Source organism: Podarcis gaigeae, assembly GCF_964106915.1.
Source record: "Podarcis gaigeae genome assembly, chromosome: 1".
NCBI lineage: Eukaryota > Metazoa > Chordata > Lepidosauria > Squamata > Lacertidae > Podarcis > Podarcis gaigeae.
The window spans coordinates 8,339,431-8,359,056 of record NC_139678.1 but is presented as its reverse complement, the minus strand read 5'-3'; the positions used below and the strand labels follow the sequence as shown (position 1 = coordinate 8,359,056).

At 45.4% G+C, this 19,626-nt stretch overlaps 2 protein-coding genes across 3 annotated transcripts in view; both read right to left on the bottom strand.

The window, feature by feature from the left end:
* Positions 1-17,062, bottom strand: part of JKAMP (JNK1/MAPK8 associated membrane protein) — a 94,959-nt gene extending 77,897 nt beyond the window's left edge. The window contains exon 1 of the mRNA XM_083737628.1: positions 17,059-17,062. Within this exon, the coding sequence (XP_083593754.1) occupies positions 17,059-17,061 (3 nt within the window). The 5' untranslated portion in view covers position 17,062. The remainder of the gene's footprint in view (positions 1-17,058) is intronic.
* DAAM1 (dishevelled associated activator of morphogenesis 1) overlaps positions 1-19,626 on the bottom strand; it is a 182,468-nt gene that overhangs the window by 47,950 nt on the left and 114,892 nt on the right. For both annotated transcript variants that reach the window (XM_083732298.1, XM_083732299.1), the window contains exons 5-12: positions 14,185-14,279; positions 11,509-11,842; positions 9,783-9,893; positions 8,550-8,653; positions 7,278-7,344; positions 6,337-6,454; positions 3,011-3,149; positions 485-543 (exon numbers count right to left, since the gene is read on the bottom strand). In XM_083732298.1, coding sequence (XP_083588424.1) covers positions 485-543; positions 3,011-3,149; positions 6,337-6,454; positions 7,278-7,344; positions 8,550-8,653; positions 9,783-9,893; positions 11,509-11,842; positions 14,185-14,279 — 1,027 coding nt within the window. The remainder of the gene's footprint in view (positions 1-484; positions 544-3,010; positions 3,150-6,336; positions 6,455-7,277; positions 7,345-8,549; positions 8,654-9,782; positions 9,894-11,508; positions 11,843-14,184; positions 14,280-19,626) is intronic.

The window sequence follows — 19,626 nt, the reverse complement described above, 5'->3', positions numbered from 1 at the left end:
GTCTGGACCTCCCGCCTCCATTATGTCACTTCCTCTCACGACCATAATATGCAACAATTCGCCTTAACCAGAGTGAGGCCACAGCTGCATCTAGCTTAGAACCCCAACTGAGGTTGGCTCTCCAAAACTTCAAGCATATTTTTCTCTCCCACCTGAGTTCTAGCTGCCCAAGATCCTTTGAACCTGGAGCCTTAAGCAAACCACTCCACCATTTCCTCCTGGGGTCCTTTCTCCTATATGGTATGCTTCACCAAAGGCCTGGTTGTCATGGTAACCCTTCATGGATGGATGGGGAACGCAAGGCCCTGCTGCTGGACTCCAGCACCCATCAGCCCCAGTCAGCATCACCAGCAGCCTTGTATTGATGGGAGCTGGAGTCCACCTACACCTCAGAAGGCCACTCCTTCCTCATCCTAGATCTGCTTTACCATACACCTATCCTTCTTGTTTAGGCCGGAATGTTTGTTTATTTTGCATCAGTCACCTTTTCTCATCTTTTCCGCTTGTTCTTTCCATTGCTTCACTTCATTTTCATTAACCAGCCTGGAAAGAAAACAAACCATGAAAACAATAAGCACCACATACAATAGGAAACGAGGATTAAGAAAAGCCTGAGGTTTTCACCCATACAGTGGTGCCTCGCAAGACCAAATTAATCCGTTCCGTGAGGCTCTTTGTATAGCGGTTTTTTCGTCTTGCGAAGCAAGCCCATTGACAGCTTAGCGGATTAGCGCTATTAGCGGTTTAGCGGCTTTTAGCGATCAGCTGTTAAGCGGCTTATTAGCGGATCAGCTGATAAGCGGCTTAGCGGCTTAGGAAAAGGGGGGGGGAGGGAAAAAACCCCGCAGGAACTCGCAAGACATTTTCGTCTTGCGAAGCAAGCCCATAGGGAAATTCGTTTTGCGAAGTGCCTCCAAAATGGAAAACGCTTTCGTCTAGCGGGTTTTCCTTCTTGCGAGGTGTTCGTCTTGCGGGGCACCACTGTATGCATTTGTCAATTTCCCTCCCACAAAAACTTCTACAATGGCAAGGTTTTGCTTCTGGGTCGCTAGGCCTAAGGTTGGGCTCACTCGGTATTGCCAGGTTATTTTCCAGGAGCATTTAAGACAGCCTTTCTCAACCTGTGGGTCCCCAGATGTTGTTGGACTACAACTCCCATCACCCTTAGCTAGCATGACCAGTGGTCAGAGATGATGGGAGTTGTAGTCCAACAACATCTGGGGACCCACAGGTTGAGAACCACTGATTTAAGAGATTAGGAGGAAATCTAGACGCTTTCTAGACACTGTCAGAACCACTACAATGCTATGAATCTTTACCAACACCACTCCTTATGGTAAGACTGCCATACGTCTGGATTTTTCCGGACAATAAGAGGATTTCAAAGGCAGAATTGACATCCGGGGGGGGGGGGGATTTCTGAAATCAATCCTGGATCAATCGAAAAATCGCATTTTTGCAAAAGCTTAACAATTTTGGTGTCTTCCTAAAGAAAGCTCAACAACTTTCAGGGTGTCCTGGTTTTTACTTTTTGAAATATGGCAACCCTACCTTATGGGATGAGGTTCTCAGCCATGAAATGTTGGCAAACGAAAGCAGACTCTTAATAGGGAAGAAAGGTGTTTGAAAACCTTTCAAGGCGGCCATTCTCTTACAGGATTAGAAACAGGTTATGCTAAATGGATGAAGCAGGCTGGGAGCACGAAAAATAGGAATTGCAAATTTCTGAATGTAACAAGGGCCTGTATCAATGCATGGATAACTTTTGGAATTAACTGCTCAAAAGGAGATCAGAAGAAGCACTCAACCAACCTGTCCCGTCAATGTGAGGATTTCCACAAATTTGGGCAAAACCTTAGAACAGATTTATGGGGTGCATAGGGGGAGAATATTCTGTCGCTCAAACAGAAATCCATGCAGGGAAAAACATTCATTTAGCCCTGTGCTAGAGTCCGCTCCAGATAAATTCATGGTTGGCCTATCACCTATGATGGCTAAAAATGGACTTTCCATGGTTCAGAACAGTAGCGGAAAGTGGTAGGGCAGGAAACAGGGAGTCCAACAGCAGGTGGCGCTAGAGGCAATGGAGGCATGGACAACCAATGCTAGTTTGGCCTCCATCGGCCCCCACAGAGGTTACAAGGGCAATACTGAGACCAAGGAAGAGGAAGTTGACAGGCAGTGGCCCCCACCCCTCAACTGGTTGTAAGCCAGAAGGCAGGCAGGGTGCAAGAAGCTGGTTGAGAGGAAGACCAGCTTCTACTGATCCAGAGGTTGCATGCTATTTATTGCTGGTTGGTCAGGGGCAACAGTGTGGAGAGGTCTGTATTACTGACTTCATGTACAACATATGGGCATCCTGGAGCCATCTTGTTGGCAGCTATGGAGAACAGGTCTAGATGGACCCTATTCAGCAGGACTCTTCTTACCTCCTTAATTTTATACCACAGAGCCTCATGCCCTCAAAACACAGGCAGGGACCGGTTTTCGGAGAGGTTACATTCTGGATCCCTGTACACACCGGCCGGGCCTGCATAAGGCTGCCCCATTCCACCCCCGCTCATTTTGGTGGCATTTTTGGGTCACTTCCAGGTTTGGTCTGGTGTGTGCATGCATGGTCATGCACATTTCAGACAAGCATGAATTGGTCGCTGCCTGTATTTGTGATCATGGTGAACATATGTTCACAGTTATCCAGGGGAAACACGAAGGATTAAAACTGAATGCCTCGCCCCCAACTGAGGACGGAGGAAGGAGAAAAACCCATCCCCGTTTTAGAGTTATGTAGTCCATGCAATCGCAATTGGATGGGATCTCTAAAGATCATCCAGCTCAACCTCCGTCAATGCAGGAAACCCAACTTGCAAGCACGTGCTTTTTTTATTATTAAAAAAAGATGTTCAAAAAGCAAAACACACACCAAATACAGAATAAAACCAGGAAAGAAAGAGCGAAAGAAAGTCTTCTAATTTAGCATTTGGTTCAGAAGGAGGGAGGAAGAGGGTCTTACATTCGAACAACGTTCTTAATATTAAAGTTCTCCAGGGGTGTTGAGTCTGGGTCTTGCCCTTTGTCGTTCTGAATAACTATTTGTTGTATGATGCGGTCGAGCAGCAACCAATAATGGACTGTGTTGCCATTTCTCTTATCTAAAGGAGGCAGAGGAGAGATAGAGATTAACAAAGACTTTCACACGGGAGAATGCATGCTAGACCCCCGCAGCAGAGACCCAGCGGTTTTTGCTGAAATTCCTGCCGCTTCCACGTTTCAAACACAAAACCATTCCAAGACTGTAGAGGCAGCTATGCAAAACATTTAAAGAAGCAGCTCTCAAGGGACCTCTTTGGCAAGGACGGAGAGGCCTTGGAGTTTGGCATCTTTCAAAATGCTTCTGCAATTAAGGCAGATGCTTGCATACGAATGTGGATCTGGGCAACCCTTAAATTCAGGTGAGCTGTGCAGGGAAAGATGGTTTGTTGGGGTGTGTGTATTTGTGTGTGTCAGACAGGATGAAAAGTAGCAAGTGACATCGTGGAAACATACGGGATTTAAATAAATAAAAATAAACATATTTAAGAGTCTTTGGGATTACCCCGCACACAACTTTTGAATCAAATATCAGGGAAGTAAATCACACAAGAAGCTGAGCTAGATATGGGGCTTCTAGGAAAACTCAGGCAAGTCCAAAGCAATTAGATGTAATTGAGAAAATCTTCCGTGCAGATGATTGCAATGACAGCAGAGCTTGATTGAACGTATTTCCTGGATGCTCCAGGGGGGTTGTGTAAAAATAAGCAAAAGCCCAAAGTCCATTGTTTATGAAATTTGTTGCTGTTGTTTGGGATAGCAGCTGTGTTGTTCGAGGGAAGAGGAATGGCACACAATCAATTTAAGCTACCTCTTACGTTGTCAGAGAACTCAGCGGCTTCCATTGTGTTCCCGTGAGCGGAACTTCACTCATGCTGACATGAGTGAGGGGTGGGGTTGGGGTGTTTTTCTTTTTTTTTTCTTTTTTTTTTAATAAATATTTATTACAGTTTTCCAATTTAATACAAAAAGAAAAACAACAAACAAATACACAATTAAAACAAGACACAACAAATATAATTCCCATTTCTTATTTCCATTACCTTATGTCCCGGACCTCCTCTCACCTCCCCCTTTTGTATTCCAGTTCAAATTCTTAATTCAGCAAATCCTTGTTGCAACTTAGTATAACTTATTTTAAATTATTGTTCCACCTTTACATTACAGCTGGTAACCATTTAATTTCCATCCAACATTATTCTAGCATTCATTAATTTTGCAATATTTCTGTAAGTAATCTTTAAATTTCTTCCAATCTTCTTCCGCCGACTTTTTTCCCTGGTCTCGGATTCTGCCGGTCATTTCTGCCAATCCCATGTACTCGATCATCTTCATCTGCCATTCCTCCAGAGTGGGTAAATCTTGTGTCTTCCAGTATTTTGCGATGAGAATTCTTGCTGCTGTTGTCGCATACATAAAGAAAGTTCTATCCTTCTTTAGTACCAATTGGCCAACCATGCCCAGGAGAAAGGCCTCTGGTTTTTTCAAGAAAGTATACTTAAGTATCTTTTTCAATTCATTATAAATCATTTCCCAGAAGGCCTTAATCATTGGGCACGTCCACCAAAGGTGAAAGAATGTACCTTCAGTCTCTTTACATTTCCAGCATTTGTTGTTGGGCAAATGATAGATTTTTGCAAGCTTGACTGGAGTCATGTACCACCTATAAATCATTTTCATAATATTCTCTCTTAGGGCATTACATGCCGTGAATTTCAAACCGGTGGTCCACAACTGTTCCCAGTCTGCGAACATAATATTATGTCCAACATCTTGTGCCCATTTTATCATAGCAGATTTAACAGTTTCATCCTGAGTGGGGTGGGGGTGTTTTTCAAGGATTTCTCCTCCCCACCCCCACCCCATAGCCCCTTGGAAACCTGTTCCAGGGAGTTGGGGAGATCCTCTAGAACAGCACAGGAAGTGGCTGCAGGAAGGGAAGGGGAAAATGGAGCATAAATCGCCTCCAGGCTTCCACTTCCAACAGTGAGAAGAGGCTTTGCTAGATTACATTTTGACTTTGCAGATTTTAACATATATTCATGCTGGTGTATGCAAGATGGTGTATTCATGGTTGTAGGGGAGGAAGAGGGGTTTTTTTTGGGGGGGTGGGGAGATAATTAGGGGTTGCATCTAGCAAACTCATCCCATTCTTGGAAGAACTTCTGCTTTCCTTTGTTACACTTGTTATTAACGATTGAAACAGTGGTGTAGCGTGAGTTGTCAGCACCCGGGGCAAGGCAAGTAATTTGCGCCCTTATCCCGTGGATTTGCGCACCCTAACCCTAACCCCGAGATGTTGCGCCCGGTGCGGTCGGCCCCCCTGCACCCCCCACACCACTGGATTGAAAGAGCTGGTTCCAAAATATTCCTGCGCAAACATCAGGCTCAATTCTCAATTCCTTTCATAACATTCTATGGAACGCAACATGGCAACCTGCAGTCAACAAGTCCTTGGGGTGCACAAAGATGTAAATTAGCAGAAAACCTGAGACCCAGGAAGGGTGGTGGGGATCCCAGCATCTTCTCTCCAGAGAGATTTCTAGGGACCAGCTCACGAGGAAACCCTACTTTCCTTCGATCGTGCAGCCCAAGCTGCACCCCCTCCCTCTCCTCCCATTGCAAGTGCTCATCCCAGTTTTTTAAATAAATGCTATGAATCCAGTCTTGTCATTTTGTCTTCTCTTGCCAGGGTTAGGAAGCCTTCTCCACGCCCTTTGGGGCAGATGATGTTGTCCTTAAAAATTCTGCTTGAGCAAGGGAACTGCCCAGCCATCTCTCCCCCCCCCCCCCGCATGCACCCCTGCCATCCTGAATTCTGTTTCAGAACAGATTTAAAGGGTGCACAGCGACAGGAAAAAGGGAGAATGTTCTGCTGCACAAGTAGAAATCCTTGAGATGATTCAATGTCCCCCTTTGATTGCAACCCATATTTCCTATTTCTGATCAAGAGGACACCATTCCATTCATCATAAGGACACCAGCTCATTCATCCACTTCCGTAGAGAGGGGCTGAAATGAGCACACACACAAACAGTCCTTCGAAATAATGTGGGACGAAGCCCATAGATGTTGCTGCTTTTGCAGAACATTGAAGATTTAAAAGCAACCCATTCTAATAACCCTTATGGAACATGTTACAGCTACAACACTTCCAACTTCAGTCAACAGAAAACAAGAGTCGTGAAACCACCCACAGCCTGCTTTACATGTACAGATACAAAAATACATCTCTATATATTTACTCACAAGGCATTTGGAGACAGTGATGGAGGATAGACATGAAGTGTGGGTACGCTTCTGTATGGGTCAGCCGCTTCCTCGTAAGCTCAAACATCTGGGTTGCACTTTTCGTATCTATATGGACCTGTGTTTGAATAGGCAAAAGGTTACGTTTCGTATTTCCACGCCCCAAGTATGGCTCAACATTGCCACGGGGAGTCAAAAGTTGCTGCCCTCAATTGCACTAAACCCAGAACAATCTGTCTTCAAATCAAATCAAATCAAATCTTTATTATATATAGGTGGGGGCAGGTGTACACAAACATTTCACCCCCTCGCCAATGAATGTTCAAAATTTTGCACACGTCTATATCCACACGTGCACGTTCACAATCCCAGTCAAGATTTGCCAGGTGTACAAGAACTCTTGACACAGAATATAGAATTGTAGCATTGGAAGAGCCATCCAGTCCAATCTCCTGAAATGCAGGAATCACAGCTAAACAAACCCTGAGATAATGGCCACCCAACCTCTGTTCAAAAACCTACAACAAAGGAGAGTCCACTATTTTCCAAGATAGTCTGTTCCACTGTCAAACAGATGTGAGTGCTGATGTTTAGGAAGATGCGGCAATCACCACTGCATGTCCAAATCATGGTGAAAGCAATATGACTTTTAAGCCACTATTTTAATGTAAATTTTGACATCCACTGTAAAATTCATACAGTGCTCAGGAGTGTGATTCACTTATAGTGATGCTGAGCCCATTTGGGATGGGGGGTGGGTTGTGAAAATGCTCGTTTAAAAGCACCCCACCTGCTCACCCCATTTTCAGAGGTCACTGCAAAGGGATCCAGTTGTTGCAGTGATTCGAGGCAGGTAGAATTCTATGCTTTTTTATTCTTACAACAGGAAAACAACAACCACCCAGCGCCAGAGTAGTTAGGATGGATGGATGCATACATACCAGTTCAAATCTTTTGGCAAACTCCAATTCATCCTCATTTCTGAGCATTTCAAAAAAGTCTAAATGCCTGGGAAGGAGATAAGAGTCAACACACATTTATTGTAATGGGCTATTGAATACGTTTCCGAGCACAATTCAAAGTGTTGGTGCTGACCTTTAAAGCCCTAAATGGCCTCGGTCCAGTAGACCTGAAGGAGTGTCTCCACCCCCATCGTTCTGCCCAGACACTGAGGTCCATTGCCAAGGGCCTTCTGGCAGTTCCCTCATTGCGAGAAGTGAGGTTACAGGGAACCAGGCAGAGGGCCTTCTCGGTGGTGGCGCCCACCCTGTGGGACACCCTCCCTTCAGATGTCAAAGAGAAAAACAACTACCGGACTTTTAGAAGACTTCTGAAGGCAGCCCTGTTTAGGGAAGCTTTTAATGTTTAATAGATTATTGTATTTTAATATTCTGTTGGAAGCCGCCCAGAGTGGCTGGGGAAACTCAGCCAGATGGGTGGGGTATAAATAATAAATAAATTATTATTATTATTATTATTATTATTATTATTATTATTATTATTATTATTGAATCAATCTTGGGAGGGAGAAGTCTTAGAAGGTTTATACTACTATTCCTATTTAGAAATTTCTAGAGCAGGCAAGCCATTTATTGACATTTCATCTAGTAGAGTTTGAAGCCCTTACATAATTCATCTTCTTAACAACAATGCAAAGCTTCTCATTCTTGCTCAAATTTGTGTGGGAGCCAAACATAACTGCCAGTAAGTAAGGGGTTGGGGAACACAGAGGTGTACATCTCTGGAGAAGACTATTTTATTATTAGGCTGTCTGCCGGTATGCTTTTTATTACGTTTTTTATCATTGGTGTTCTATAATGCGTTTTTAATGTTGTACACCACCCTGGGATCTTTTGATAATGGGCGGTATGTAAATTGAATCAACAACAACAACAACATTGCCCAGTTGCCTGAGAAAAGACCAATAAATGCATGAGTTCGACAAAGCAAAACAAAATTGCAAGGGGGGGGGGTGAGGGGAGATTGTAAAGCATTTTGTAAACTAATAATACAGCACAAATTTGACTGACAACTGCACTTAAGTACTGCTGGCATTAGACATGTTTTAAGAAGCGTTCAGGTACCGTTTGAACTTGTAATTGGAATGCTTCAGCCTAAAGACGGATAATAAACACAAAATCCAGCAAGAATGAAGAAGGCACAGATGGGGGAAAATAAATCTCACGGACTACAAACCAATCAACCACACTTACCTATCTAATGTGGAGTTTTCGTGTTCTCTTAATTTGTCAATCACAGGCTGAATCCCAAGCATGAGGAATTCATATCGGAGGTGGAGTCTAAAGTCCAGGCTTTCCTGGAAAAGAGGAAAAGAGGAGATCTTTCTTTCAAGGACTGTGGGTCTGATCTGAATATCCTTTTGGATGCCAACCTGGTGTCTTCTGGTTGTTCTTGACTACAACTCCCATAACCCCCCGGCCAGAAGGGAAGAGGCGGCAGAAACAAGCCAATCTTATTTTAGGCACACCAGGAAAGAGGGCTGGAATCAAACGCTAAGCACTTGGGCTTCCTGCCCCCCAATGGAATTTGGGGGTCCTCTGGAAAGGTACCCGTCATGTGTTCCCATAAGTAGGCTGTGCAAAATTACCCCTTCTATAATGCACCTAAGCTTTCTCAGGAACTCTGTTGAGGGGAAAGGGGATGAGAGAAGGAAGGAGAGAGGGAGGGAGGGAGGGAGGGAGGGAGAAAGAAAGAAAGAAAGAAAGAAAGACAATGAAAGGGAGGGAAGGGAAGGGAAGGGAAGGGAAGGGAAGGGAAGGGAAGGGAGGGAGGGAGGGAGGGAGGGAGGAAGGAAATGAAAGAAAATGAAGGGAAGGGAAGAAGAAGAAGAAGAAGAAGAAGAAGAAGAGGAGGAGGAGGAGGAGGAGGAGTTTGGATTTGATATCCCGCCTTTCACTCCCTTTAAGGAGTCTCAAAGCGGCTAACAATCTCCTTTCCCTTCCTCCCCCACAACAAACACTGTGGGGTGAGTGGGGCTGAGAGACTTCAAAGAAGTGTGACTGGCCCAAGGTCACCCAGCAGCTGCATGTGGAGGAGCGGAAACGCGAACCCGGTTCCCCAGATTACGAGACTACCGCTCTTAACCACTACACCACACTGGCTCTCAAGGGGAGGGAGGGAGGGAGGGAGGGAGGTAGGAAGAAAGAAAATGAAAGGAAGGGAAGGGAAGGGAGGAAGAAACAAGCTATTAGACTGAACGAGGCTCTGCCCCACCAACCTTAAACAACCTCCACCTGCCTGCCTTCCTTCTTACAAGAGCTCAGGAGGCGTCACTCCCTGTAGCATGGAGGAGAATAGGGGCAATACTAGGATTAGTTGGCTCTGCCGGCCATTGCCTCTGGCGCCACCTCCTGTTGGACCTCCACCCCACCAGCCAAAGTGGTCGCTAGCCTCGATGGTTAGCGACTTACCCCCACTGGACTTACCACTCCAGCCCCTTGGCTTAGAACTGCGTTGATGAAGGACATAATAGCCGTCTTGAGGCTCACTTCGTCCCGGTATCGGCCTGTGCTTCGGTCCAGGTCATTTATTAGTGTCTGTGGGGTGCAAGGTTTTCAATTAATGACGTCTACAGGTGCAGAAGTGCGGGGGCAAAATGCCACCAGTGCAAACCCATTGCATTAAGAAAAAAAAGAACTAGTTTTTTATGCTGAGGCTCACAAAAAAAGTATGGCCCACCCATACAGCTTCCCTCCCACTGTGGTGTGTTCCAGATGTTTTGGGCAGCTCCCAGGTGCTGGCAAAACATCTGTGAGACAAAATATCTGTAGGACAAAAGATTGGGGAAGGCTGGGTTGGAATTACCTGTCCATGCTAATGAATTGGCTAGAGATAGTTTACACATATTTTGACAGAACCACAGAGTCCTGAGTTAAGCACCATTTATTAATTGCAAAAAAATTAATCGATATTATTATTGTTCTTTATTGAATTTGTATCCTGCCCTTCATCCGTAGATCTCATGGTGGTTCACAGCATAAAAATACAATGTAAAATCAAGAACGAGAAAGCAAACCAATAAACCTCCCTCCCCAAAACCCAATTGATGTTTGGTAGCTTCCAAGCATATCTCTCAGGTGTCACTCAAACAAGCACCCTATTCTTGGAGCCCTGCATTTTGATATTGGGGGGTTTTAAATTGTTGCCACCTGCCCTGGGACCTTAAAGTGAAGGGCAGATGCTGCTGAAATAATGCAATAATAATAATAATAATAATAATAATAATAATAATAATTATTATTATTTTGTATACAGCCCTATACCTGCAGGACAGCTCACAACCTAAAATCACAATATAAAAACACAAAATTCATAATAACAACAAAAACAATAACCCCCCCCAAAACCCCACATTTTAAAAGGGCATTGGAAGTCAGTCAGCCAAATGCCTGGCTAAAGAGGAATGTTATCACCTGGCACCTAAAGGTGTATAATGAAGGCGCCAGGCAAGTCTCCCTGGGGAGAGAGTTTCACAAACAGGGAGCCAAGACTGAGATGACCCCAGACAGCATTAGAATAAAAAATAAATCCAGAGATTGCCCAAACACATGTAGAACTCAAAACACTAAGTAAAAGTTAATACTGGAGGCAGAGGGTAAGCTTTAAAGGGTTGATGCAAGCAGCAATTTCTTGTCCAACTGCTGACTCTGGTAAAAACAGGCATTGCCTGTTTTCAAAAACCTGAAGCCGTGGGGCAAAAGAAGCACTGATACTCCGTGGAAAGGAAAAAAATGTCTCTCTAACTGCCTTCATTATTTCCCAACGTAAAGGTAAAGGGACCCCTGACCATTAGGTCCAGTTGTGACCGACTCTAGGGTTGCAGCGCTTATCTCGCTTTACTGGCCGAGGGAGCCGGCGTACAGCTTCCGGGTCATGTGGCCAGCATGACTAAGCCGCTTCTGGCGAACCAGAGCAGCACATGGAAACGCCATTTACCTTCCCGTGGTACCTATTTATCTACTTGCACTTTGACGTGCTTTCGAACTGCTAGGTTGGCAGGAGCTGGGACCGAGCAACGGGAGCTCACCCCATCACGGGATTCGAACTGCATGATTGGCAAGTCCTAGGCTCTGTGGTTTAACCCACAGCGCCACCCGCATCCCATATTTCCCAACGTACAACCAACTTAAGTGGCAAGACGCAAGTCCGTACCTGAAAGCGAGTTCTTTCGCTGGCGTATTTTTGGTAGTGCACCATGGCTTCCAGCACCTTCTTGTGACCCCCGGGAACCAGGCACACAGCACCCATGATTTCTAGCACGGCAACCTTGGTCTTAATGTTTTCTGTGCTCAAGCTCTGCGCTATCACATTAATGCTCTCCAAATGGGCCAGGACGTGAGCTCTCCCCAGAGAGTTGTTCATCAGAGCTTTGATGCACCCGATGAGAGAGGTATGTATCCGAGACTCAGAGGTCTCGTAGTCCATGCTCTTCAGGAAGTTCAGAATGCACGTCAAGCCATCCAGGTCGATAAACCTGGTTACAAACCTGCCAGAAACAGATCGCCATGAATACAAGAGGGTTCGTCAGGAAAAAACACCACACAACGCAAATTGCAAATTTTACATCAGATAAAGATTCTCTCCTCAGCGAAGTTTTGTTAGACCCCTTTCTTTCCCAAGGGCTACAACAATTTAACAAGAAGGTCCAGCAACTCGGGCTGTCGGTGGAACTTTTGCAATCGATGTCCCTACCATCTGCCAAAGCTATAATAAAAACTAGGTTGTGGGCTATTGAATGCCAAAAACTAACGGTAGCAGCAGAGAAAACATGTTCCCCTCTTTATTTTCAACTTTCTTGGGAGAATGAAACTAACCATAATTACCTTGAATTTCTGCTTAACCCCCAAGAAAGAAGGGCATTTTCGCTGGCCAGGTTTAATTCAAATCCATCAAACCTCCTTTGGGGAAGGTTCTCAGGCAGGGTGGAAGGAGAAGACCACGTGAAGACCAACTGGTGGAAACCCTCACACATATGGTTCTCAATTGTAAACTATATGCTGATCTCCACCAGCAATTACTAGATCAACTCTGCATCCCCAAATGGAAACCAGAATCAGAGGTCATACATTTTCTATTACTGGGGAATGATCAGGAGCTCACCAAGTCAGCGGCTAAATATCTCTATTTGTTGTCGAAATACACTGCAGACGTCTGATCTCCCTGGAGACCAAGAGATGTGACGATAGACTGCTCTGCCTTTTTCTTTCTTTTTTAGCAAATGTTTTGTGCCACTGGGGAAGTGGTAATTCTGTACTGATTTGTTTTGGATGTTGTATGTGATGCCAATAAAAGGTTTGATGACGATGAAATTACAAATTACATTAAGCAGAGGTTGGATGGTCAGCTGTCCTGGATGCTTTAGCTGGGATTACAACATGGCAACCTCCAGAAGCTGCTGGACTCCGGCTCCCCAAATGGCCAATGGTCAGAAATCACTAGAGTCAGGGCTTTTTTTAAGCCCGAGTGAAGTTCCGGCACCTCTCAGGTGGTGGGTGCCATTGTGGGGCAGCTTCCTGCCATGGTCCTGCCGTCTTCTACTGCCACCAGTTGCCAGAATGGGAAAGGGGAAGCAGACAGGATGGGAAGCTGGGGAGAGTGTCATGAAATTCTACTCAGTATTGATCCAGAGTAGATTCCAATGTATAGTTAGCAGAGCAAAAGCTTAAACAAGTGTCAGTTTGCACTTATTGGTACAGAAAGTATTGATCTGATGTGCTAGAAGGAGCCTGGGTTTCACTTTCACTTTCTATCGCTTTTCCTTCTGGTGTGGTGTTCTGTACGTAGCATGCTATATAGTGTTAAAGTTTAGACTTATAAGTTATTGTAAGTTTAAGTTAAGTCTACTGCAACTGGATTTCTTATGGACTGGGCCAATCCTGAATGTACAGTGGTACCTCAGGTTACATATGCTTCAGGTTACAGACTCCGCTAACCCAGAAATAGTACCTCGGGTTAAGAACTTTGCTTCAGGATGAGAACAGAAATTGTGTGGCGGCAGCGCAGTGGCAACAGGAGGCCCCATTAGCCACAGTGGTGCTTCAGGTTAAGAACAGTTTCAGGTAAAGAACGGACCTCCGGAACGAATTAAGTATATAACCAGAAGTATCACTGTATTGGATTTGTGACCATTATGCTCATTTGCCTTCAGTAGAAGTAGTAAACTGGGCTGAATGAAATACAATTGCCTCTGGTCTATTTGGGGGGGGATCCTGCAATGTGTTTAAGTTTTACTCTGCTAACTACACAATGGAGTTCTGCTCTGCATCAATATTGAGTAGAATTCTATGACAGAGAGGTCACTGCAATTCTGAGCCTCGAGTACCACCCTCATGGAAATGGGGCTGGCTGGGGACGAAGAGAGAATGGGAGGTGTGCATAGGCAGGTGGGTGGGCTTGACATGGACACCCCCCGGGGAAACACCTTCGCCGGGAGAGGTTGAGGCTACTAGCGACAATGGCTCAGTGGAACCTCCAGGGTCAGAGTGAGTCTATCACTCTGAACAAGAGGCACAGCTCCCTATAAGATGGTGCAGACCAGCATCTTGTCGCATGATTTTTGCTTCAAGATGGCAGCGTCTGGGTTGGCGAGTGTGGAGGTGAGTCCCGGCACTTTTTATTCCAGGAAAAAAAGTAACCCAGTAACCTCTGTCTCTGGTTCTAGTGATATCTACTCAGCTCCTTTCGGCAAACTTAGCAATGACTGACCAGAACCTTATGGAGATTAACATTAAGAGTTCTTTGGCTAGAGAATCAATTCCAGGAACCCTTTCGCTAGAGAACCAATAGGAAAGCAAGAAGTTGGGCAGCAAAGCAAGGAAAATCATTTGCCTCATTGGTTTGGTCCTCAGCGCAGTCTTCAAACTCTCTATGGTTTTGCTGCGCTCTTCTTCATCTTCTTTTTCCAAAGCAATCAGCGATTTTCTCTGCAAAAGGTAAAAAGAAAATCAACGCAAGAAATAAGTTAGGCACAGCTAGCTTATTTACATACCACATTTTGCACGGAAGCCATAATACACAATAAATATGAACATCCCAGCAAAACACAACCCCTCCCAGTATATATAAGGGTCTGGTGACTTCTGTTTCAGTGTGTATCTGAAGAAGTGGGCATGCACACGAAAGCTTATACCTAGAACAAACTTGGTTGGTCTCTATGGTGCTACTGGACTATTTTTATTATTATTATTTTGACTGTGTCAGACCAACACGGCTACTTACCCAAATCTAGAATCCCAGCACAACGTGAAGTAGATCAGCAAAGAGGCAGACTCCCAATTGTTTAGTAACACTAACAACAAAAAAAGACTCCGCTGCCCTGTAAATTACACTACTAATTTAAGAAAGCTTAGGGGGGAAACCAGGAGTGGATTTTTGTGTGATGGGACTGGGAGTTCAGTCTAGTACTGATTCCTAAGCTAAGCATGTGACCTATTCTTTACTTCCAGGTGTATGTTGCTCTACCACTGCAAGTCACTGGTTTGCACCAGGCTCTGATTGGTGGACCTCATAGGCAGGTGGTGGTGGAGCAAGTAGATCCTGTGAGCCTAAAGACTGTGCAGGCTTGATCTAAAAGCAGATTCATATGCTTGCATTTCCATTGCTTTGTGACACCCTGCTTAATATGCAACATTTCATACTGAGCTGAAAAATATTCAGCCCCAGAGCAACGATTCTGTAGGAAGTTAATGATAATGAAACAGAAGAGAAATCACAAAGGACAAGGAGGAAGGGCAGAGAAGCATTTAACGGCACACTAGCAATTAGGCCATATTTAATTTCATTTAGCAATATAGCATTATTAGCATAGTGCCTGCTTATAGCCCAAATGACTTCTATTGTGCCCAGTACATGAGTCTAAATGGACACAGGAGAATAGCAGCTGATAACTAAGGCTGCAATCACACTTAGGAATAAACTCCATTTAATTCAATGGGATTGATTTCTGAGTTGCTCGGAGGTCAGGGTGGCGAGCAACAACATGGTCTCTCTAGCCGCGGTGGCCCCGTTCCCTCCTGACTTTGTCATCTGCGTCCCATGTTTGCTTTAAAGAGGACACTGCACAGAGGAGCTCCTGATGGCATTGCCAAGCTACCAAACACAAACACACGCACACCACCCGCTGATATTCAAAGCTGTCCAGGCATTCTGCAAAAAGCACTTCAACATCAGAGAGTTTCATAAGTGATCTAATCAACACGGCAAGTGGAAGAGTCCAAGGACAGATTCTATAAGCTGCCTCCAAGCCTTTGCTCCATTGCCAGGGACATCTAAGAAAGGAATCCCTTTCTAATGTTTACTCAGCCTCTTCTTTCCCTCCCTCTTTTTTTTGGGCTGCCTGTTTGCACAGAGGAAGTCAGACCCACGGGTCAACCTAGCTCAGTACTGTCTGCTCAGACTGGCAGCGACTCTCCAGGGTTCCAGGCAGGGAGTGTCTCCCAGCCCTACTTGGGAGACGCCAGGGATTGAACCTGGGACATTCTGCAGATGCTCTACCCACTGAGCTATACAGTCCTTTCCCTAAGAAGATGCCCTGCACCACTGGGTCTACCTAGCTTAGCCTACACTGGCTGGCAGCACTTTCTGCCCTTCAGACTGTGACTTCTGCTCCCAAAATGTCTTCCTGCTTTTATAGCTCAGTTCGTAAGGTACGAGACTCTTAATCTCATAGCTGTGGGTTTGAGCCCCACGTTGGGCCAAAAAAAATTCCTGCATTGCAGGGGGTTGGGCTAGATGACCCTCCGGGGTCCCTCCCAACTCTACGATTCTAGTTTTCCATTAGTATTAACTGGCCTTCCCCACACTCAGTTGGGAGACCCTGTTTAAAGGCTCTCTTGAAGCTGAATTATCCACCCGCCTCTTGGCTTGTCCTGGCATTACTGAGCTGCTTTCCTCCAGCATTGAATGCAGCTCTTGACTGTGAGGTGGTCGAACCCTAGCGCACGTGTGGTTTTCTTCTCCTGGAATCATCAAGGACGTTTCCCACATTCCTGAGATGATAACAGACTGCACTGTGGAAGGGGAGTCAGGAAGTTATTGCCTTTTGCTATAGTCCCTGTTTTTTCTCGTTTCTCTCTCTGTTCAGCAAATGGTGTGCAAAAATAAGTCTGGTCGTGATGAAGGATATCTCTTCCCTGTCTCCTGCTTCCCAAACCTTCTTTTTTTAAAAACCACGACAACAACCACCCAGATATGCTGGGGATTAAAACTGGGACATTCTGTGTGCCAATCCTGCACCAATGAGCTACCGTCTCTTCCCACATGCTGAGTGGGTGGGCCAGGTGAAAAGCAAAACCCAACAAATCCTTATCATGTTGTGTGGAATGCCTCAGGGTGCAATGCTCTCCCAGATGCTTTTCAACATCTTTATGCGCCCCCTCGCCCAGCTTGTTTTGGGCTGGGCTGCCATCAGTATGCTGATGACACCCAACTCTATCTGTTGATGGACAGCCATCCTGACTCGGCCCCAGATACACTGATCAGATGTTTGGAAGCTGTCCCTGGATGGTTACGTGGGAGCCAGTTGAAGTTAAATCCTTTGAAGACAGAGGTCCTTTGGCTAGGACAGGACCTAGGGGGCAATTCCCATCTCTTGCGGGGGTGCAATTAGTGCCAGCACCGTCCGGTAAGAGTTTGGGTGTAATCTTCGACACCTCCCTTTCCATGGAGGCGCAGATTGCAGCTATAACAAAGGCGGCATTTTTTCATCTCCGCCAAGCTAAGCAGCTGGCTCCTTACCTCTCTCGCCCTGACCTAGCCACTGTGATCCATGCGACAGTCACCTCCAGACTGGATTATTGTAACTCGCTCTACGTGGGGCTGCCCTTGAGACTGATCCAGAAACTCCAGCGGGTGCAGAATGCCGCGGCGAGACTCCTTACGGGGTCCTCACTGCGAGATCACATTCACCCGGTGCTATACCAGCTGCACTGACTCCTGGTGGAGTACAGGATCAGTTTTAAGGTGCTGGTTTTAACCTTGAAAGCCCTATACGGCCTAGAACCCTCGTACCTACAGGACCGCCTCTCCTGGTATGTCCCACAGAGGAACTTACAGCCTTCAAATAAAAACATCTTGAAGGTCCCAGGTTAGGTTAGGCTGGTTTCAACCAGAGCCAGGGCTTTTTCGGCTGTGGCCCCGATCTGGTGGAACGCTCTGTCACAGAGACTAGGGCCTTGTGGGACTTGACATCTTTCCACAGGGCCTGCAAGACAGAGCTGTTCCACCAGGCCTTTGGCCAGGGCACAGCCTGACTCCCTCCTTTGGCAATCTTCACAGTGTTGGATATTTCCAGTATGGTAGCGCTGCAGAGAGCTTGCTGGGGAGACCATGCATTAAAAAGGGACTCAAAAAGGTTTTAATAAGAAAAACAAAAACTCCTTATACATTAAATACATCAACAACAAACCAGACCCAACCACCAACCCATCCCTCAGGGTAATGGCAGAGCTAGGTGCTGCTCCTTATATACTACACCCAATTGCTGACACAGCTTAATCAATACAACTCAGCAGCACCTGCTATGTTTCACAGCTGTAAAGCTGGGTCTCGTTATTTTGCTCTGGCTCCTTAAAGACATACACATCGGGTGGAACAATGATGAACCTTTACATTTAAAGTGACCATTCAACACACAGAACTCCAGCCCAATGGTTGCCACCAATTTGATTTGATTTAATTTTATAATGAATGATTTTAGTATGTTGTACTATTTTATTGTTGTTAGCCGCCCTGAGCCAGGCTTTATATAAATAAATATTATCATTATCATCATCATCATCATCATCATCATCATCATCATCTCTCCTTCAGAGGTATCTGAAGAAGTGTGCATGCACACGAAAGCTCATACCAAGAACTGACTTAGTTGGTCTTTAAGGTGCTACTGGAAGGAATTTTTTTTGTTTTGACTATGGCAGACCAACACGGCTACCTATCTGTAACTAAATCATCTCTCCTGTCCCAGTAGCCACATGGATTTGGTTTCACAGTGCCAGCAAGAGAAGAGGTCCAGCCGTCTGTGAATAATGAAACTGGGACGGTAGATCCTTTGTGTGTGTGTGTGTGTTTGTGTAAAAAGTTGATAACATTTCCTCTAAAGCCGTCTTGGAGGCGGTGATGCAATCGGACAGCTGTCACCGGGATGTTAAGGGCGGAAGCTGCCCTGCAGAAATGTTTAACCAATGATGTCATCCTTTCATGGCAGCAATTCACCGTAAAAATCCAAGGGGATAAGGTTTTTCCTCTTAAGTGGAGCTGAAGTGTTTTATGCGCAATGGGGACACTGAACATTTGCAAGGCATTTTATGGTTCCAGCAGAAAAGTGCCCACATCTGAGAAGCTGAAAATCTGAAGCTATGTCCAGAACGCTAGATCTCACCACAAGTGAAGAAAAATCACACACACATTCATATGTTTCACAAGTTTGGTGGCCCACAGTCGAGACTGCTTGCATCCAAAATGATTTGGAGAGATCAGCAAAAGGAAGGTAGAAAGCTTTCTGGCTGCCTCTGGTTTCAATGAGAATCAACTCATTTGTCTGAAAGAGGACTACTCCAAGTTTTCCCCCCTTTAGAAACGTGGTTCATGTTTTTTAATGTTTTCATTTGTAATATTTTAGTGCTGCTCTGTATTGGAGGGGTTGATAACTCTGTCGTAGCTTGTCCTGGGATCAGTAGGAGCACATACCGTATCAGACTATTGGGTCAATATTGTCAACACTGACTGGCAGCAGCTCTCCAGGATTTCAAACCTTCCCTACCGGAGGATGCTGAGAATTGAACCCGGGACCGTCTGCATGGAAAACAGCTGTTCTTTTTACTAAGCTAGGGTCCTTTGCCGAATGAGCTAGTAACATAGAAAGCTGGACCCCATGCATTGCAGGGGGTTGGACTAGATGACCCTCAGGGTCCCTTCCAACTCAACAGTTCTATGATTCTAAGTAAGACCATTGTTCTGTTTGGCTCAGTACCTGTTCACATGGCAGTAGCCCTCAGGATTTCCCCAGCCACTCTAGGGGGCTCCCAACAGAATACAGTGGTACCTTGGTTTACGAACTTAATCTGTTCAGGAAGTCCGTTCTTAAACCAAAGCGTTCTTAAACCAAGGCGTGCTTTCCCATAGCAGTGGGGGCTCAATCTACAAATGGAAGCGGAATATGTTCTGCTTCCAAGGCAAAGTTCACAAACCAAAACACCTACTTCTGGGGTTTGTAGCATTCTTAATCCAAGTTGTTCATAAACTAAGCTGTTCTTAAACCAAGGTACCACTTTA